This window comes from Cololabis saira, chromosome 22 (assembly GCF_033807715.1).
Source record: "Cololabis saira isolate AMF1-May2022 chromosome 22, fColSai1.1, whole genome shotgun sequence".
NCBI lineage: Eukaryota > Metazoa > Chordata > Actinopteri > Beloniformes > Belonidae > Cololabis > Cololabis saira.
The window spans coordinates 9,833,337-9,856,161 of NC_084608.1; the positions used below are offsets into that span (position 1 = coordinate 9,833,337).

At 41.4% G+C, this 22,825-nt stretch overlaps 1 protein-coding gene across 1 annotated transcript in view; it reads right to left on the minus strand.

Annotated features, from left to right (window-relative positions):
- The window catches only part of olfm3a (olfactomedin 3a), a 45,436-nt gene extending 22,829 nt beyond the window's left edge, over window positions 1-22,607 (minus strand). The window contains exon 1 of the mRNA XM_061713891.1: window positions 22,314-22,607. Coding sequence (XP_061569875.1) covers window positions 22,314-22,382 — 69 coding nt within the window. The 5' untranslated portion in view covers window positions 22,383-22,607. The remainder of the gene's footprint in view (window positions 1-22,313) is intronic.
- Between the last annotated feature and the right edge of the window lie 218 nt (window positions 22,608-22,825).

Sequence of the window (22,825 nt, forward strand, 5' to 3'; positions counted from 1 at the left end):
AGGGAGTAAAAGTGAATGGATGGGGTAATAAAGGTGATGTGGAGAGTCAATAAATGATGTCTGGGATAGCTGGCCATAGTCACTGGATCTAAACCCCTTTCTTTGTCCTTACCTACAGCTGTGACCAGCTTACGGTTAGCGCATACCTTCAAAAGTGGAATCTTTTCTTATACATTAGTAAGTTTCTTTCTGATCATATTGTAAATGACTTGTTTAGAGATAATGAATATTTCCCACACCAAAATTTTACCTCAAAGCACAGCTTTAATATTTGATTACCACTTACACCCTTCGCATCCACAAATGTTTAGATCTGTTTTCGCTGCTTCCATGAGGCACACACACCTTAGCTGGCTGTCTGCACTAAACAAATCTCCAGCTTGCTGTGTATAGCCTCGCTCCCCTTGATATAATTTCTTTAGCTATTTCCACCACGGCCGATTTGATTTGCTATCCTGCCCCAGCATCAGTCTGGCAATATGTGGAAATCCGTAGAGAATTACCACAGGTGAGATGCTGGGGATAACAGATTAAAAGGCAGTCAGTGGCTGTGGCAGAAATCAATCTCTTATAAATACTACTTAGATAAATAGTGGAACTTTCTTTGCAGCATAAGCTGCAGAGAGGGGGCAAATAGACTAATTCTGATAAGCTGTCATCACCGCTTTGTCCCAGTGGAGTCAAATATAGAGTCGGGATTAGATAAATAGTCATAGAGGTTGAATCTCCCATCCCATCTGAGCTAGGCCATAAAGGAAAAATGGTGATAGCTTGGAAATAACTTACACAGTCATATGCCTTATCATGTTCTATTTGTTACCACTAAACGTCTCTGTCGATTACGTTGCACACATCTCAACTGTCAGTCAAGCCGCTTTCGCTATGGTTGTCTTGCTAGAGTCTGCTCTGTTTATTTTAGTAATTTATAGCAATGTTCCCACATGCTGAGCAAACGTGCCTGGGTATCATGCTGTTCCCTTGCTTTGCCTTCCCCTAATGTTAAATTATCATTAGTATTCCCCCTGCATGGTAATAAAATAGTAGCGAAGCCATAAATATTACATTTAGAGATGGCGGCAAAGCTAAATCTCGTATCACTATAATGCTGCCATCCTGCCTGCCACACAACAGAGACCTAAACAGATGCTATCTCTCCAGTCATCTATCAAGCTGTCCAAACAAAAAGCCACCAGGGTATTAGAGGCAAGTGAAGTGGAATGCGCATGTCAGTACTGCAACTGATGATGATACTGCTTGAGCGACTTAACATTTTAGCTCTAATGACAGGGGAAGATGAACTTGCATGTGCAGTCAACTCTGTGACCAGAATGATGCAGACATTTAAGACAGCAGTGACAAATGGAGACACCCATGAGCACCAGAGCCACAGCAGCCCTGGCAGCAATAATCCTGAGGCCAAAGAAAGTTCCAGAAAGATAGTGACAAAGACACGTTGCATTCCACTGGGAGGGGAAAAAGGACTCGGCAAAAGAGAAAGCCTTCGTCTCTGACAGATGTGACCGTGGTGAAAAGCATACAGGGAGATTAATTTCCTAAAGGCGTGCCACCTTCTTGCCTTTTCTGACCCCGGGAATGGAAGATTGAATAGACAATTCTGCTGGAGCTCGGCCTGTCCTACCCCAGACAGGCTATGAATGAGCTGGAGCATTATCTTGTTCACACCCTCACACTTTCTTCTCTAGGGTGTGCGTCAACGATGCCTCGGCCAGAGCAAGACATGTCAGTCATAAGCACCAAGGAGGAAGATAATGAAACAGTCATCAGACATTATCACTAAACTTAAGTCAGTGGACAGCTCCAGGCCACACTGAATGGCACATGCAAGCACATGCAGAATACTAAGCAGCTATGGCAGGGCTCCTACATAACCTTATTAAGATGCATACTAAGATAAAGCCAGGTAATAAGGGATGTTTTTGTTCTTTAATTCCTTATCAGCAGACAAGTGTCAAAATGAAAGAATTCTGCTGAAGCAAATCAGCTACACTTACACGTACAATGAAATGTCAGAGTATTTCGTGAGCACTGACATTTAAATGCTACTTTTGCTTAAAGAAACATTGTAATTAGAATTCGATCGTCTTATAAGTAATTCTTGTGGAGCAATTTACCAGAATGAGAAACCTTCTTTAATTGATTCTCAGATCAAATCTGTGTCAATGGCATGCATATGTTTTGACAGCTTGTCTGGGTAATGTTTTAAAACCTCAGAGCAAGCTTATTAGTACTGAATAAAAGAGTAGTGGAAAAGGACATTGCTGCCATATCAATGCCACACACACTGCAGATACAGACATGGTCCCGTTTCACAAAATGCTGAAGCAAAGGTCATTCACCTGAATATTTCTTGCTCTTTAGTGTGCTTTGAATTTTTTCATCCTAATTATGTTCAACTACGGCACCATTGGGATGAGGTGCCAAAGCTGTGTAAAGTCACTAAACTATAACTCTGTGCCTTTAAGGATGGATAAATAAATAGATAGATAGATAGATAGATAGATAGATAGATAGATAGATAGATAGATAGATAGATAGATAGATAGATAGATAGATAGATAGATAGATAGATAGATAGATAGATAGATAGATAGATAGATAGATAGATAGATAGATAGATAGATAGATAGATAGATAGATAGATAGATAGATAGATAGATAGATAGATAGATAGATAGATAGATAGATAGATAGATAGATAGATAGATAGATAGATAGATAGATAGAAGAGTGTTGTAGGTTAGTGTGTGTGTGTTGTATACAGAGACAGACCATTGGTCCTGCTGCAGATGTGTTTTTTTTTTTTCTTGCTGCTGCAGTGCTAGTTTTTTTCTGCTCTTGAAGCAAAAAAAAACAAAACATGGATGTATGTGCCTGAAATACATTTACTTTTGTTAATCCAAACATACGTAGTAACTGATCTGAGTTCACAGGCTTCTTGTTAGAGAGCTTATGCATTGTTGTTAGTTGCTTCTTTACGTGATTGAATTGAACACTACAACACACATGCTCAGTAGAGAGGATGTCTCTTGTGAAGGAGAGATTGATGTTTCAGCGATGTTTTGTTTAGGTTGTCATTGTTGGAGAAAGTGTCTTGTGTCACTCAGACACTAACACATATGTTCCAATGATAATAATGTCACTGTTTCAGGACTCATTTTGACCTGCTATCTCCACCCAAACACCTATTGTACAAATTATCTTCTCATTTCATCACTGACATTTATCTTTCAGGGTATTCTTAACTAGGGATGGGAATTTTTACGAATTTACTGATTCCGGTTACATTATCGATATCGTTTATCGATTTGGTTCCTTATCTCATCCAGTTATATCCAGTACAAATACAGTACAAATGACTTTGGTTGCATTAACACTTTAATTTCAAGTATGCATCAATATTTTGCACTTAACTTCATCTCAATCAAAGCTGGCTTAAGCTGAAAAACAGGAACCTTTTCAAATGAACGTGAATACGGTATGATCAACTTTTGGACTTCAACTGTTTTTATGCAGAAAATGTTTCAGTGTTGGATGTATTTCCCCCCTTTGATGTGATCACAGCTCTGAACCTGTTGCAACCAAGCGCCAACCATCTCACTTCCACATTGATGCTCGTGCAGGACTACGGTTCGCTGCAGTTCCTCGACTGACCGATTGAGGCGGCTGCAAAAGTGAGTCCATCTCCACTGACTCCCATGCTAAAATGTCCCACTTTAGAGCAGAAATAATCATATTTAAAGCCTGGTTAAAAAACTGATGGGGATTATATCACGCATTAACTTCATTTCTTATGATTGTTTGGCAGTCGGCTCAGCCAATCGCGGGCCGTTATCATATCCTTATCTGTAATCATTGAGCTACCGCCCTTCGACAAGCAACTATCCCTTTGTACGAGCCCAGTGTCGGGTAAACGGTCATTTTTGATTGAGTCAATGTATCAAACGGTGTATGTCGCTGTGAAGGTCTGAGATCTGCAGGTATTATAGCGAGGTTCGGCTGAATGAACTGTGGGCAAAGCCATATATGATGTGCAGTGGGCGCGTTCCCGAGGGCTTGCTGAGTGACATGGCTGCGCTCTTTAAGGAAAACAGGTTTCAAAACCAGTCCTCAATGTGTCATGTGACCGAATGCTTCGTCGATTGTTATGTACAGTCTATGGTTGCACCTGGCCCTATTATTGTCCTTTTTCTTGAAATATACCAAATTTTGCAGCATTTCTGCCTCAATGCCATATTGGAAACATTCTGAGCCAAAATAGGTAGCATGTACATAATGTCATCGTGCAAATGCGTCTCAACTGATGAGACCCCACTCTCCCATCGCTTCGACATGTCATTTGTTAGTTGTTAGTTGTTCTTTAGCAACAACAGAACCTGTACGTTTTCTTTTTACAGCACTGGAGCCTTTCTGAACTGTAAGCATTGATTACGAGCACACTCCATTATTCACGTTTAAAATTGATTTTAATTAACAGTGCACTCAACTGCGTACATACTAAAACAAAGAGGCTTATGTCACATCATCCCCACTGTCATTTTTAAGTAAAAATCTGTCAGTCTTGTTGTTTCACTTGGTGTCAGTAGGTGCAAACTATGCATGCAGTGAACAAGATGACTTGAATAGCACAACTTTGAACAAGGCCAGTGTATCTATCCATTTGCTTATAGATTTAGGGCCCGATTTACTAAGATCCTAAATAAAGAGTACTAAATTGCGTGTGCACTGAAAAAGTTTGCGCGTGCTGTTTGCGTGTGGTTTGCAGGTGATCAACTAAGAATGCTTGCGCAATTGATAACAGGTGCAAACAGCAGTATTTAAATGAGGTGTTGCGTGTCTTAAGGTTTGCGAGCGCTAACTCTGCGCCATGGAGAGTGGATGGAATGCACAGTCACAAGTCACAAGCGCAAAATGAAATTTGACGAGTTGGAGTTAAAGATATTAGTGGAAGAGGCAAATAAACACATTAATGAACTACAGCAAAGAAATTTAAACATTACCAAAAGAAACGCAATATCGGAGAAAACCTGCGATAGAATAAATGCAGTTGGTAACACAAAAAAGCGGAAAAACGTCTGGTTTTTCATATTTCAATTTTAGGCACAGATCAAAAATACGAAATAGAAAAACGGGCCACAGGACCGAATTTGATTTTAATATTGAATTGGTCGGGTTTGCGTGACCCGGCGGTGCTCGGCATGATCTGAGGAGAAAAAGACATCAGACACAGAGCTGGAGAGCGCTTTGATTCATCTATTTATGAGTTAAGTTTTTATTCAGATGTCCACAGTATATTGCAAATATTATATATTATATAGCAAACACTGACAGTAAATGTGTGACAGACGGGACCATCATATGGCAAGAAGAGAAGAGAAGAGAAGTGTTCAGAACAGCACAGAGCGCACACTAAAGGCTGATTTATGGTTCCGCGTCACACCAACGCAGAACCGACGGCGTAGGGTACGCGGCGACGCACACCGCACCGTGACCTTACGCCGTCGATTTAACGCAGAACCATAATTCAGGCGAAGCTGCAGTCTCTGCGCTGATCACAGACACAGCGGGTCGGACCGGATTTGGTCATGATGTTTAACCTGTGTTTTGTGATTAATAAGCACGGGTTTTAATTAAATGTAATTTACGAAGGATGATTTCACGTTCAATAAGATAAATAATCAATAAAATACAAAGTTTTGGCACAAAGGCTTGGCCTGCTTGTGGGCGAGTGGAGGGGGGCACATTAAAAGAAGGTGGCAAGATATAAGGCGGAGAACTAAAGAAAAAGTGGCCTTTAATAAAACTTGTGCAACCATTTTTAAAATAGCATGCAGCAGAATAAAGACTCTCTCTCTGCGTATTCTTTGATTTTGGATGTCGCCTCCTTGCCACAATAACGGCAGCAGCAGATTAGCACCTTCCTTTCGAACGTATTAAATACAGACGCAATCACAACACGCGCAATTACTTTCAGGCTTGGTAAATCTCATTGCGCGTGGTAAATGGAGCAATTTGCATCTTCCCCTCCCAGTATTTAGGATTTCTGCCGGGTACGCCCCATATTGATTATTCATCAGGGCAAAAGTACTAAATGGATTGCGTGTGCAATTTTGCGCATTTGAGAGACGCAGTCGTCTTTGCACGCTGTTAGTAGATCAGCTGGCACTTTGGTTTGCGGGTGCTGTCAAGTTTGCACACGTTTTAACACACGCAAACCTTTAGTAAATCGGGCCCTTAGTGGCTTTATCTAACGAATATGCCCCTACTTTCCACCAACTTTTCCAACATACATCTCGGAAGTCTTAGCATAATAATGGCCTCAATAGGTAAATGTCAACGATCGCACACGTACATCCACCTCAGTTTTATGAATAAGAAAAGTTATGAGCGGTCAGGAACAACACTCAAAAAGCTCTATCAGCTTCACATTGTCCCAGAGGTAGCACACTGTCGCTTTGTGTCCAAACTTTTTGATGCCGAGACACGCTAGCTTTCTTATTACCAGCCCTAACCTATTGCAGTTGGCTATATTGTATATCACACACACATTCAGCTCTCTTGACAGTTTTATAAGCTCAGACTGAAAAAAAGCAATTGTCTTTTGATCACCTGGTAAGGTATGCAGGCCTGTTAAACTTTAACTTCACCATGTTCAGAAGACGTGAAGGGCAAAAACAAAAGACTGTCATTTGAAGAGTGCAAGGGATAAAAAAACAAAGTCAGCGTGAAAAGTGATGAAATAGTTGCAGTTGCAGATTAGACAATATGCCACATTTGCTGCTGCAGCTGGAACGTCCTAGAATCTGAGGCATCGCTCTGGATTTGCCCAAATGTTTCCTCCAATATGAGAGGGAAGTTTACCCCATGAAACCAGAAAAACAGTCTCAAAACAATTACAAAAGGATGTTGCAACACATAAAGTGAACTGAAACATGAAAAAAGAACAGCTTAAATATATATTTTTAAACTATGAACCAACGGATCTCAAGTTAGAGTTTGTAATAGCTGCACTATTGCAGTTTCACAACAGATTTTACAAACTTAAAAATGATATGACCATGTTTTCCAGACTTATTTTGCTTTGTCATTACAGAGCAATCACCACAAGATGCTTTCAGGTTCATTCTCACACGAGCTCATTGCCAGAGACCATGACTTTCGTTTCGTGAACGTTTTTCACAGTCATGTCTTTGCTGTTGTTTGCAAAGTGAGTGTAGGAAGTTAAGAACATCTGGTTGGGGTTACAATCCAAGGTAAGAGTTAGAAAATACATGGTTAAAAAACTATACATGATTAGCACACCACTTAAAAAAACTCAAAAAAACACTTTGCTCTAGGCTTTCGGCATCCACGTAAATCATCCTCAGTGTTTACTGCAAATTACTACATTACATTACATTTCCTATTGTAACAAGAAATTAAAATGTCTCTAGCTGCCGGAATAGCCGACAAGATAAATGTATGAAAACCACAAATGCCTTTGCTGTAATCCAGCCTTTCAGCTCTCATCAGGTGATACGTATCTAGTTTTGAGGCCATTTGGGTTGTAATTACTGTAATCATAGGGGGGGCAGAGAGAGAGAGAGAGAGAGAGAGAGAGAGAGAGAGAGAGAGAGAGAGAGAGAGAGAGAGAGAGAGAGAGAGAGAGAGGAGAGAGAGAGAGAGAGAGAGAGCTGTAACTATACCCTTGTTTATTTCAACGTCATGTCTCAAGTCCTGCAATTATGCAGAGACTTATTAACTGAGCCACATCCACTCAGGGGAGTACAAAAAACCAAACAAGTAAAAATTGTGTCAAAGAGTCATTATCACCATTTGTACAGAAACCGCATTTCATTTGAACAGCTATACTACCTCTGTAATTGTTACAGTTTTGGCGTGAATAGTTCGTTTTCTTTACAGTCTTGGACCTTACTCTGTTTTGTTTATTTTAACACATGTAGTTATGTAGGATAAACAGTGAAACATCTTTCACCTAGGCAGTTTTATGTGTCATTTGTTGTCCTAAAGGTAGGTAATTATGAACTTAGAAAAACATCATATAACCCATCCAGAACTAAGCCAAAATTCAGAAGGATCATATGAAACTCTGTGATTTGACATCTTGTAAAACTAAGCTGTACTGATGATACCTGCCTGTCACATTCTTGCTAACCCACTATTCTCATTTTGAAGGCATTTATTTAAGAAGGAAGTCTCTTATTGTCTAGTAACAGCATTTCAATTGGTTCTCATCCGCAATTTGGTTGCAACATTTTGATTTTTTTTCCTTCTTCAGCAGTTCTGTGGAAGGGTTGCTAGTGTTCTTCAGGTCATCGCCTGTTTCAAGATACAATATGCGATGCTTGATAAAGAGGCCTCCCGTTTAGGTCTAGAATACTTTGGTCAACGGAGGTGTCCATGACTGAATTGGCGACTTCACGGTGCCCTGGTCTTGTGATTTTTCAGATGCAAGCTTGCAAACCCATGATGCCATGTGTTTTTAGAGAAAGGGAACTTTTCCATACAAGCCATACTTTTACCCTGCGTTCACACTGAAAGCGGCAAAAATCTCCTGACGCCAGCATCTCGCTGCTTGGAGCGTTCACACTGAAAGCAGCATGTACTGTCGACGGCTGCAGTGGGCGGGGCTTTCAAGCTGCGCTGCAGAAGTGGAGGGAACAGTGGGAACAGCCTACTCATATAGCATACACATCTTCAGTTTCCCATTTCACCATAGAGCACACTTTGGGACGCCTGCTTTATATTTTAGCGTTATTTCCGCGTAGATAAGAGTGAGTTTGATGGTCCGCAGATCTCTAGGTAGTGTAAACTCTAGTGTGTTAGAGTTAGTAGTCATAGTTGCAGCTATAGAACAAGAATATAATAGTTACTCTCAAATATAGCTTCGCGGTAGATATGCTGCTATAGGCCTATGCTGCAGGGGGGCACCGACATGATCCGCTGGGCGGTGTCTCTCACCCTTCTTCTCCTCTCCTTTTCCCTGCCTCTCTTCTCCATTACCATTTTTATTTATTATAAATATCTCATAGCTATCATTTTTGTCCATCGCTCCTGTAGTTTCTTGTGCCGGCCCCCTTTTTTCTCTTTTGTGCATGTTTGCAGGCTGGAGCCTCGGGAGCTGCGTTCTGGCCTGTGTTCCCGGACGCCCCCCATCCCCGTTGCTGCTTCCACCTGCCTACGTGGATGTCTGCTGTTGCTGCTTCCGCCTGCCTGCCTGCGCCCCCCCCCCCCTGGTCATCCCGCTGCTGCTTCCACATTACTGCTGTGTGCTGCTGACAACACCCCTACACCTCTGGTCATCCCGCTGTTGCTTCCACCTGCCTGCTGTGTGCTGCTGACAAATGAGGTGCAAGAAATAAAGGTTGCAGTGCATTATGATAGATTACTGAAATGCAGCAGTAAATTAAAAGGTTTTCAGACTTGACTTAAAGGGATTGAGAGTTTCAGCAGCCTTGATGCATTATGGGAGGAGCATAAAAGCTGAATGATACCTCATCGTGTTTGGTTGTATCTTTGGGTACAAAAAGTAGGCGTTGCCCTGACGACCTGGTTGGTTCATAATGGACCAGGAGATCAGAGAGCTATTTAGACCTTTCAGAGATTCATAAACCAACAGCAGGGTTTTAAAATGTATTCTGTGAGAGACAGGAAGCCAGTGTAAAGATCTAAGAACTGGAGTTATGTAGTCCACTCTCCTAGTCTTAGTGAGGACTCGGGCAGCAGAGTTCTGAACTCCTGAAGTCTTGCTGGGACATCAGTCCTTTAATCCTTGATATGTTCTTTAGGTAATAACAGACTGACTTCGCTGCCATCTTAAAGTGGCTGTTAAAAATCAGGTCTGAGTCCAGACTTCTTTCCTCCTTGGCTCCAAGGAAGAAAAAAAAAGTAGAAGTAAGAAAGAAAGAAAAAAGAAACTATGCCTGCCAAGGAGACACCACCCCCTAATGATGACAAGTTTTTGTGCCTGTCACCCAGCCAAAGTGGCGAGATCTCTGTCTAGGATCAATGCTTGTGAGGCTGCTGGTCAGGGAACATACTGTACCTGGTCGAGGAGGTCGTCAAAGATGTCCTCCATAGACAACTTCAAGACCTCTCTTAATCAAGCTGCTGTCCCTACGAGGTTCAAGGCCACCACAAATAAACTGTGCCAAAGAAACCCTCTCCGTCCAGTTTTAAAGAACCCCACCCTGCACCTCTCTCTCCAATTATTATGAAGTGATCTGAACAATTACTCAGGCAGCTCATCAGATCTATGCTCCTTCCTTCCTTGGACCCCAGAGCCATCTGGGAGATTTGCGAGGCCCTGTGCGAAATGGCAGGGGGGGGCCTCGCCCGAAATTTTTGGGTTTTTCGGGTCGCATCGGGTGTCTATATGTGCAATTTTAACTCTCCAATTAGCAAAATACTGGATACCTTCCCCTTCAGAGAGGCATTAAACTCTTCCATTTTCTTTAGTTTTTCTTTTTTCATTCCATGATGGAAATTTCCTGAATCTGTCTCGTTCTCTCAACATTGTGTGACAGTTTGTTCCAACTCCACCCGTCTGGATCAGAGCAGCTTGTCAATGCGCTTGGTCTGACGCAGTTGTATTGAACAACAGACACTCGCATCATTGCACATATATTTATTGATATGCACAGACTAGTACACATTTAGGTCTGTAATGGAACGTGACTGTTGATATTTATAAGGGAAAGAAGGAAAAAAAAAAAAAACGGCCCATAGCGCGAGGCCCCTTGGGGCGCGAGGCCCCTTGGGGCGCGAGGCCCCGTGCGGTCGCATGGTTCGCACACCCCCTGTTGGACCCTTTCTAATTTACAGATCAGCCCAGTCAGTCAGCTGATGATGCGATCTCCACTGCTGACCTTTCAGCTTTCACGCTTGTAGACAGGAAAGAATTGTACATGAAACTGCTATTGCCTTAATGCCTCTGTTTGAGCAACAGGTTAGCTTCGTTGAATTCCTCACTGAAACGTCACAGCTGGATGACACAACTATAGTGGGTCTCTACACCAACAATGGCAAAACACACGACAGCATGGAGGAGGGCAACTGGATTTCTGGTGCAGCGACAATGATCTCTGTCTCAATGTGGAGAAACCAGCAAAGATGATTATGGACTTAAGAAGAACATCGTCCATCGACCATCAACAATGTTACTGTGGGGAGCTTGAACAGTACTGAGTTTCAAGGTTTGTACATAAGACCTCTCTTGGACAAGCAACGCCATATTATGGGCCAAGAATGCTTTGCAATGCCTCTATTTCCTCCACAAACTGAAGAAAGCCAGAGCCCCTTTATCGTGCGTGTTTATTCTTCCAAATAGCAACCATTAAGAGCATCCTGACCATCTGTATCACTTTGGAAGCTGTACTGTCTCCAACAGGACAAGTCTACATCACATCGTGCAGTGCTTCTCAATCCTCAAGACCTTCTGCCCAGTATGTTTTAAAGGTATTGTGACATCATTTTTAACATGCTTTTAACACTATTAAAAGTCTTGGCCAACATCCCTCAAATGTGTCTAAAAGGGTGTAACAAGAAAAACTTCACTCCAGTACTCCATTCCTGGCTTTTTATGACGGTGTTTTTTTGCGCCGTGAAAAACGCTTCCTTTTCCCCCTTTCCTGTCAATCATTGCCCCGCTCCTCCTCCCAACCTCCTCCAACCCAACTGCTACACACTTCTGCCGTCTCCACACACACACACGCGCACACCGAACCACAAACACCCACACGCGCACACCGAACCACAAACACCCACACACACAGCCCAGACAGGGCGACTACAGCCCGGGGATGAAGTCCAACCGGGACCAGAGGACCGAAGCTCCCCGCAAGCCATACGCTCACAGCGGCGTCGGAGAGTTAAGCCGGGAGCGACAGGCGAAGCAAGCACGGAAAAGCAGCACGGCGAAGCACTCCACCGCAAACAATCATAAAAATAAAGGCATGCAAGCAGCAGTGTCCCCTTATCTTAAGTCCAGTCAGTGGCCACGGGACGTGACGTCACGACCCGCAAGCAAACCAGATGAGCCGTTTTTGCATAGTTATGCGGAAAATCCCAGAAAGCACACAATACACTGAATGTTAAAAGTTCGTTGTTTTTTGGGTGTAATTGATGTCAAGACACCCAACAAAACACAAAAAATCAAGAAAAATTTGTTTTTCATGTCACAATACCTTTAAAGGTTTCTCTGCTCCAGGACTGTCACATGAGCTACTCATCAACATTTGTACAAGTCTGTTAGTTTGAGGCAGAGGTGTTGGAGCAGGGAAACATATAGAAGAAGTAGCTCAGTGGGTTCTGAGGAAAAAGGAAAAATTGGAATTATAAAATCAGCAGAAAAAAATGGTGGAGCCTTCCTATCCTCCCTTAGTGCATCTATATGTTCAACCCATGAAGCATTCGGCCTTGTGACTGGCGCTACTAAGCCTTCAGACCGCCTGGAGGAGATTCTGGTACCACCGTGCACGCCACCTCAAGACTGAAGGACAGCTTCATTCACAAGTCAGGAAGCTGAAATCTCTCCGCTCCCCTCCTCTGTCTCTGCCGAGGTGATGGCTGGATCCTGAGCACTCTCATCCTTCTGCTCATGCCAAAAGACTGGACTCTGATGAACCGCACGCATTACCCAACAAATACACAGGCATGTTAACAGAAGCAGCGCCAGTCACTTTGTACAATGAACAAATGCCTCTCTCGTCCACTATTAATCTTAATTCACAAGGGGCACCATGACCATAATTACCATATTCAGAATATATTTACATGTAAATCCTGCCAATACTTGTTGCTTAGAATTTCTTTTTTTTTTTTTTACATATACACATATATTATTTTAATTGCATATGCTCTCTTCCATGACTATTGTCGGTGTAACTGTATTTAGTGTTATTGTTCACATACTGTGGGTCTGAGAGAAAGGGAGGCCTTTGTGCGGCATGAACATGTAACAGACTCTTGACTTCTTCCTTTTTAGCATGAACTTTAACAGGTGAACTGAAGCCTGTAGTGTAGAGTCTGTAACACTGCTGCTCTATCTCTGAATTTCTCTGAGCAGTGGACGTCTGACCTTGTGGCAAACTTGCCGAGACTTTCACGCCTAGGGAAGATCACTAACTGTCTTTAAAGTTCCCTACTTTTGACTAATCTTTCTTAAGGTGCAAAGACAGACTACCGATAGTTTGAAAATGGCCTGTTAATCCTTCACAGATTGATGGACAGCAGCAGTTGCTAAGATCACTGCTGATGTCGTTCCACCTTGGCGTTGTGTTAACATACCTGAAAGCTACAGAAGAGTGGGCCGCTGAAACTTCTGAGTTTATACATGTGCTTACACCTTCTCATGATCAGTAAACAAGTGTTTTCAACTAGCAGCACATACCATTTTAATCCTATGAATAGTGTACATAGTTTCACACACAGTACTTCTGAACTTACACTTATTTTTTGTTAAATAAAGGCATGTTTTAATGTTTCATGTGTTGTTATTCATCCATGGTAGTAGATACATAATTTATAGACCATATGCTTTTATCAAGTATTTCCTGATTTGAACCTAACATTTCTTTTTATTGTGACTATAGTTAGTTCAGCCGCTGGTGCAAATGCTTGATCTGAAATACACTTATCTTTAAGATTTAGTTGGACTGTTAAATGTGTTAATTGACACATTTTCCTCACTGCGCCATCCACATAAATGCTGGATCAACCTTAAAAAGGATGTCAAATACACAAGAAATGTCATCAGTTCGAGGCCTCAGAAAATATAGCTTCCAAAACACCTGCTATGTTTATTAACAAGCCACAGGATGCTGTATTAATGACAGGATGTAACATTTTCTCTGCATGATTTCCCCAGCCTTCGCAGGCTTTATCACACTTCATTTCATATTTCTAAAACGTGATCAAATTCTGAATGCATGAGCAGAAATCTTTCAAAGGGCGGTGAAGCTGAAAGCCACGGCTCTGTTCGCTGGCAAACCTGGCACTGGGATAAACCGTGAACCCAGTGTTTTCAGTGTGAGTTCATGTGGGTATGTGCATGCCTGCCTGCCACCTACTCACGAATCTAACAAAGAGGGCAAGTGCCTACAAAGAGGTCCATCCCACTTGTGCAATACCTAAATCCCTGAGAGCATCTGCATAGACGCGTTCCAACTGTCTATGCTGGAGTTCAAAATATGTTCTTTGTTTATCCACAAGGGAGCAAACAAAGAAGAAAATAAGTACAGCCCATGCAAACTGCTAGTTTTCAATATAAAAAACCAAACATTAAATCCTTTTTTGAAAGAGTTTCTACATAAAAAAGGCATAAAGTCAAAGTTACTGGCACATAATTTACCATCATTCTGTTGATTTCAATTATTCAAAAACACAGAAAAACAAGGTAACTAAACCTCCACCTGGAGTGACAGCCAGAACTGATTTGCACTGAGAGCAAAAAATGAAAAGAAAAAGAAAGTGTGGAACACTGTAAACAATATTCCAACAATATTCAAATGTCATAAGCCTGTTTCACTCACAATCAAACAGAAATCATCAGTTGTTTAAAGTGAGTAAATGTACCATTCCTAGGTAAAAAACAAAAAAACTGATTATTAAAAAGTTTGCTGGTGAGCCACAATCTTAATGTTAATGTCTTAAAGATGTTAATGTGTGACAGAACATCTTATAAACTCAAACCCAACAAAAGCAAGAGCTAGTCATCAATTAACAACAACGTATCTGTGTTTAGGCATGAATGTCAGCATTTTGCTTATGGTGATACATGTAATGCATGTGCTCTGTGAGCTTGTGCTGTTGTGCTGTGTTTTTGTGTGTCCTGCAGCTTATCTAATTAGCCCGGCGTCAGACTGGAAGGCTTGAGTTGATCTTGGGAGACGGCTGAAGTTCCCAGACCATGTTACAAGGACCTCCTTGAGGCCAGATGTGGTGTTCACATCACTCGCTGCAAAGCAGGTGTCCAGATGGAGGTTACAGTTCCATGGGGAGGACAACGATGAGGAGGTGAATGAATGGAAGTGGGACAGGTACCAGAACCAGGCGGGAAAACTGGAAGACATGCTTCAAGCCTGTCCAAGTGAGGTTGCTGAGAGGTCAGTGTGCTTGGTCTACACACTGCTTCAGACCACTGGGCTCACCAATAGGGCTGGGTATCGATTCAAATGTCAAGAATCGATTTGATTCCGATTCTTAATATTCAGAATCGATTATCATGCTTCGATTCGATTCGATATTGATTTGGCTTAGTGTTATTTAAAATGTTTTTTGAGCTGTTGCCTGAATTATATGACTGTAAAATAACTAGTGAAATAATAATTTCACAATAATTATTGTGAAATAACTAAGAAATAAACTTTCAATATCCATTTAAAGTGCAAAAAAGAAAGAAATTGCAACAGTTCATGCAGTAGACAAATCATTTTAGCTTATCTAATTTATTCTGTCACCACGCACACATATTGCCATGAAGCACCTGGCATTTTTCAGAAGTGTCATGACAAACTGTGTGTCCGACTACTGGGATTAAAGTTCACCTGGCGAAAATGATGGAAAAAAAAAAAAAAAAAAAAAAAAAAAAAATCGATCTTCGATCGAGACATAAGAATCGATTTTTAGGATTAATATGAGAATCGATTTAGAATCGGAAAATCGATTTTTTCAACACAGGCCTACTCACCAATACCCCTTTTCCACCAAACCGGTGCCAGAGCTGAGTTTGGAACTGGGCTTTCTGTTTCCATCGACAAAGAACTGACTCCGAGCCAGAAAAAGCACCAACTCTTCACTGGGCTGGAGGAAAGAACCACTTATGTAAGCGGAGGGGAGCAGAGTTATTAAGACCAACGGCAATAGCAAGACTTTTGAGACGGCGACCTTTTCAAATAAACAACGAATTAATATGGATGCAGCAAAGCAGCAGTGGTCTGTGGAGGAGACAACCTGTCTTTTAGTGATAGGATCCACGGAGATTGCTACATGGACCAAGTCCGTATTAGAGCAAATACGTTGTTGTTGCTTCAATGCAAACGCAGCGACGCAACTGATGTTTGCAGTAGGGATGGGCGGTATGGACTAAAAAATGTATCACGATAATTTCTGGCATTTATCCCGATAACGATAAAAAAATACCAATTCAACTCCACCTTTGTAACTATAAATCTATCACCACATCAGTCTTTGGATCCCCCAAATCACTGCTCTAAAAGAATACTAAATGCTACTAAACTACACCAATTAAATTGAATTAATAAAAACCAATTAAATTAGTACACCTGTTCTGCAAAACTGGAATGACTCTTCGCTCTCAGATCCGCCTTCCGCCATGTTTGTTACACAAAAACGTCATCAACAGGAATTTATCCTTTCTTTCTTTCTTTCTTTCTTTCTTTCTTTCTTTCTTTCTTTCTTTCTTTCTTTCTTTCTTTCTTTCTTTCTTTCTTTCTTTCTTTCTTTCTTTCTTTCTTTCTTTCTTTCTTTCTTTCTTTCTTTCTTTCTTTCTTTCTTTCTTTCTGGCTCATTTCCTTCCTTCCTTCCTTCCTTCCTTCCTTCCTTCCTTCCTTCCTTCCTTCCTTCCTTCCTTCCTTCCTTCCTTCCTTCCTTCCTTCCTTCCTTCCTTCCTTCCTTCCTTCCTTCCTTCCTTCCTTCCTTCCTTCCTTCCTTCCTTCCTTCCTTCCTTCCTTCACGTACACGTACGTTAGGGTTACGCAGAACCATAAATCAGCTTTTCACAAAAACGTCATCAACAGGAATTTATCGTTTTTATCGCAAGATGACAAATTCTTACCGTGGGGAATTTTTTTGACGGTATATCGTGAACGGTAAAATATCGCCCATTCCTAGTTTGCAGTGACGTAATGACGTGGCTCCCGTTAGCACCCGAGCTATGAAAAAGCAAACCGATTCTTAGCTGGTTCCCAAGTTGAACGAGTTGTGAACCAGAACCAGCCCCGGAACTGGTTTGGTGGAAAAGGGGTACAAGAGAAAAACCATCATCCAGCATGGAGGCAGTGGAAAGGGCCTCTAGATAGCTGTGAGTGATGGGTCAGTTCTGCTGGGACACAAGTTGGGATCTGTCAGGGTTTGGCACTTCCCCCCAGTTTTTGAGTTTCAGTTCTGTCCCTCCTGTTTCCAATCTGCCCTGATTGTCTGCACCTGTGTCTCGTTATCCCCTGTGTATATCTGGCCTTGTCATTCCCCTTCTCCCTGTCGGTCCGTACTGTTTTCTTTCCTCCATGTGTCCTGCCAAGTTTTTGCTCTAGTGTTTTTGTTCCCTGTTCCTGTATGAGTTTTGATCCTGTCAAGCACCGCTTTTGGTTTTTGGTTCTTGCCTTTTTGTTGGAATTAATAAATCTTTGTTTTTTTGAGAACTCCTGCCTCCGGCCTCCCACTCTCTCTCCTGCGTTTGACAGGGGTCAACCCCGGCTGGGTCACCGGGGTGAAGTTTAACTTTAGTCCATATATTTCTAGGAACTACTGTAAGGACACAGTTGAGGAATGTTGGCTCATGTTTGCCTGAGATAGGATTCCAGCTTCTCAATAGTCCTGGGTTTTCTTTTTGATATAGTTAGCTTCATAATGTTTTCAACTGGTGAAAGATCTGGACTGGCAGGCCAGTGCAGCACTTGGACGCCTCTGTTGTGAAGCCCTACTTTTGTAATGCATGCAGTATGCAGAAAAAGAGGGTGGAGGGCAGTAAAATGGAGCATGTAGGAGGGAGTTTAAACTATTTCATCTCTAAATTATCACAAAGAACTTGATTATGCACACATGAAATAAAAGAGCTTGAAATTTCAACAAGACACAGCTGAATTATATTCTGGATTTCAACCCCTTTTTTTTGACCTGGCTTCTATAGAAAAAAATATATGGATAGAGCAGCAAGACTAAAAGATAGAGGGACTGCGGTGTTTGTTAAAAACAGATGCAATCATATACATATTGCTGTGATGGTGCATCTCTTTATCTGGATTTATTGAACTGTTTGCTGTGAGCTTCCCTCCATGTATCTACTGAGAGAGTTTATCTCCTGCATGCAACATCATCAGCTCAGTTGTTACTAGATCTCTGGAGATTCCAGCACTTGTCTTTTTCTGTGTTACACGTGCTGCTTTGCAACAGTTTGTTTGAAGTTTCATAACAGAATCATGCCTGTTTTTAAAGCAGTGCTGCCTGAGGACTCAAAGATAACGGGGCAGCCGATTTTTAGCCATGTCCCAAGCACACAGAGATTTCTCCAAGATTCTCAGCATCAGATTCTTGGTTTCACTCTGAGCACAACATTAGTATGACTCTTTGTACCACCATCAACAATCTGGTGCCAGTTAACCTAATAGTAGGTTGATGTTCTTCCATGTCTGTCCTCTTCGTACATTAATGACAATGTCCCAACTTTTTAGAGACATGCTGACGCCATCAAATTCAAAATAATCTATTTTACATGAAAACATTTAACAATACCTCACCTTCAGCATTGGACATGATTTCTGTTTGGAGGGAAATAAACCATGGGTTTACAAGTTTTGCAAATCATGGCATTGTGTTTTCATTTACATTTTATAAAGCATCCCTCCTTTTTTAGAAATTGGGGTTGTATCTAAGTGGCTCTCTTATGGACTGGTGACCTGTGAAGGGTGTACCCCTGTGTTTTGTCAGTGGACAACAACATCGTTATGCCCCAGGTCCCTGTGACGCTCAATACAAAGAAGCAGATGTAGATAGTGGATGGCTGAACAAATGGGTTGTATTTAAACCTTTACTATAGTGCCTGGTGCTTTGGGTGAAATCATTCAGACAGACTTTTGAGAAGAAAATAAAGCCTGTGAACATCATTACCTCTGGCAACAGATTGCAAAAGATTTCCAAGTCATTTGAAATAAATCATACCACTGCAAAGAAAATAATCTACAATTTGACTTCAAAAGCTTGTACATTTTTGCAGGATTGAGTGTCTGGCAAATTCAACCCAAAGGCAGAGAAAGAGAAGTCCCAAAAACCCACTACATTTTCTCACAGGATCTGCAGACAACAATCATTTGTTACAGACAGAAAATAGCTATGTTGAAATTACACTGGGCAAAAGACTGCAAAAATTATCCAGCTTTTCTACAGTAAAAGAAGACATGTTGAGAAGACATTGTGACAGTGGAGCAATGTGGTGCGTCTGGGTGATATGATTTGCCTTGCTACTGAAAGAACTGGGCGGCTATTGTCCATTGTTTCAACAATTATATGTGAATCACATCATAACATTTTCTGCATGGAAGTCAAAGCTAACGGGGGAGCAGGACTTCCTCACTTTTTCCACAGCAGAATTGTTGATCTATCAATATTTTAGATGAATATATTCCTGGAAGAGCAAGTTTACTTAAACTTGCTTTTATGTTAGACAAATTTATCTGGAGGCAATATTTCAAAGAAATGTTTGCATCCAAAAGATATGTTCAAGTCAATAATTTCCAATGGGGTGAACTTATCTTATACATAACCCAATGAAATCAAGAACAAGATTCAGGTCTGTGATGTGTTGTTTAAAAAAAAGAATGGACAAGAGTTTGTTGTCTGCATGGAAACATCATGAAACAAAATGGCACAAAACATAAGTTTATCATTAGTCACTCTATCTCTATCTAATAAACACATTTAAATGAAAGTGCATGATCACTTATCGTCATGGGATAAGCAATGAATAAGTGCCACAGTGGGGAAACAGCAGATGTGAAGACAATACTCATAAAACATGTAAAAAAAAAAGCTTAATAAATAAACCTAGTGTGAGTCACAACAAAATCTGAAAAGGTAATTTTAGAAAAAAGAATTACTGCCATTTTCTGAGGCTACTGAGGAAAAATGTCTGCTGAATTTTAAGCAGGCAATTTATGTTTTGGCACTGGCCTGACATCAGATTTTTGAAGTCAATTAAGAATGTCCTCTTTGAATCAATATGTCTTCCAGGTGTAGAATATTATGTGTAATAATAATAATACACAAGTTCCAATCATCATTTTGATCACGATGAGAGTAACACAGGACTGTTAACAGCCACCATGTAATTACCCGGCTGGCACAGACCATAAGGGAAAACTACGCTATGCAAATATTTCATTTTCTCACAAAGGCTCTTCGGGGATCTGTTATGTACACTGCAGAGGTAATAGCTGCCAAACCAGATTGTGCTACACCACAGCAAAGGAAAATCCATACTATTAGCCTGCACTTTAAACACTTTATCCAGGTACCTGGCAGTAAAAGGTTATCCTAAAGTTGCACACTGAACTAGTGGGTGGGCTATCAGGGCATTCAGGGGCAACACAGACACATGAATTAAAACGCCACGGGGTAATGACTGCAACCCCTGAACAAAGTCCCCTGTACAAGGTCTGACAGCCTGAGAGTGACAGCTTAATCATTTCTACCTTAGACCAATACCATAAAAGGTTTGTATTCCAGGATAAATCTAAAACACTGAGGCAGAAAGACCTTGAAACAATCTGCTAGCAGCTCTTGATACTCATTACTCAAAAGCAGCATATTTTGATCAAAAGCAGTGAAGGATAGAAAATTAGCTCATGTATATACAATATATAGATATATATATATATATATATATATATATATATATATATATATATATATATATATATATATATATGTGTGTGTGTGTGTGTGTGTGTGTGTGTGTGTGTGTGTGTGGCTTAACTAATACATAGCATCTCCAGAAATAATGCAAAATAAAGCATCATATACCTTCTCTGTATAATCCTCAGCTAATTACTAAGCATTTAAATTAATTTATATCAGGAAATTGAATTCCCACATCTTATAGGGATAAATAAGACAAATCATGAACTGAAAGACAAATATGTCATAGAATTATGTGAATTATGTTATGCTTTTCCTTCGCTAAATTTTCAGTGATCAAAACGTTACGGGACAAGTTGAGATTCAGTGATGTCATACCTTGAGAATAAAACCTTATCTGAAAGCACCATCACACCCAGAGGGAAGAAGGTAAGGAGAAATGCACACGATGAATGAAGATTTATTCCCCTATCTGTCGTGCACTGCAAAGCCATAGAGGTTGTGGATAGGAGAGCAGTTTCAGCACCAGAGGATGGTCAGCTCCCCAGCATCCCCAACAAAACACTGTGAGCTCTAACGTTCACTTCCCCTTTAATCACTGGCCATGAGCTGCACTCCTGCTTATTCCCTCTTACTCAGGCATGAACTGTACATGAAACTCTAGTGTCCTAAAAAAGGGCTCAAGGTTAAGCATGAAACATTAACTAAAATTCTAACAGGTATGGTGTTAAATTCAATGAAAAAAAAACCCAGAAACATGAAAAACTGTCTATTGTGAAAGACACTGTGATTTAAGACAAAGAGAAACATTCCAGCTCCAGTTCCAACCAAAGCCTTATAGAGTCTGGACAAGTGGAAGAGATGCATGAGGCTGAGAAAACACCATCTTGTAAACAGACACCAGTCTGTGTTGAAACACTTGTGGCACCAGATCGGTCACCACTGCATTACTTATCTTCCACACAAAAGGACATCCACAAGTGGTCAAGATGGAAGAACGGAAGATCACGGTATCACCAGAATGCACAATTCAAACAAATGAATCCCATGATTCACAATTGTCCTTCCCCTAGAATTAAGACATTTTATAAATTAACACGATAGGCTATAAAAAAACTGTTTTAAGCAATGTTTGAGGTTATGTTCAAAACATCAGCAAATGTACTTGATAATTCTTCATCCCACACATAAGTTTCATAGGAATGAAGGCAGTAGGTGCATCAAACTTTACCCAGGTGTGGTAATTTACCTTTTTCCGGGTAAAACCTCATCCCATCTTGTCTAACCAGGTTTAAATCAATGATAGCAAATGTGCTTTCATTAATTTCGGGACTTTTAAGTTAAGTTTGGCATTCGTGAATAAGGGAAACAGTGGCACGTATCGGTGCGAGGACAAATGTGGAGAAACTACAGCCCGTCAGTCATTCAGCTTTGGTGCCGTCGATATGCAGCAATCAGTGTCCCCTCCAATTGCACAATAAAGGCTGATTTATGGTTCCGCGTCACACCAACGCAGAGCCTACGGCGTAAGGAGCGCGTCGCCGCGTACCCTACGCCGTAACACTTCGGCGTAGGCTCTGCGTCGATTTAACGCGGAAGCATAATGGTAGGTTTTTAATAGGTTTTTAAGGGTCCAGAATCAAACACGAAACGATGGGAAAAAAAAAAAAGTGAATGCATGTAAATAAAGAAGCGCAGAAACTCACCATAGAGGGATATAATCCGAAGATGGTGAGGGAAAGGAGCGGGTACAGGACGCTGAAAAGGAGCCGCATGCTGACGGGCTCCGGGCGGCCACTTCCCTCCGAGCTGCAGTCCCTCGCCGTTCACCGCGGACCGGTCTGAGGGCGGGTTTTTTTTTTTTCCTCTTCTTTTCTTTAACTACTGTGGCCGTGGAGCTTCTCAGACGGAGCACTGTGACGGCTGCACGGCAGCCAAGCGGTCAGAGCCTCCATCACACCCTCCATCACACCCTCCATCACACCCTCCGATCCCGCTGAAGCTCCGACTCAAGCACCGACCCAAGCACCGGGGGGGAGAAAAGTTTGGATGGAGGAGAAATATTCAAATGTTTCACTTCCAACAGACTGCAGGGGAGGTGCAGCAAGGATGTGACATCACCTCTGTCTGTCTGTCTGTCTATCTATCTATCTATCTATCTATCTATCTATCTATCTATCTATCTATCTATCTATCTATCTATCTATCTATCTATCTA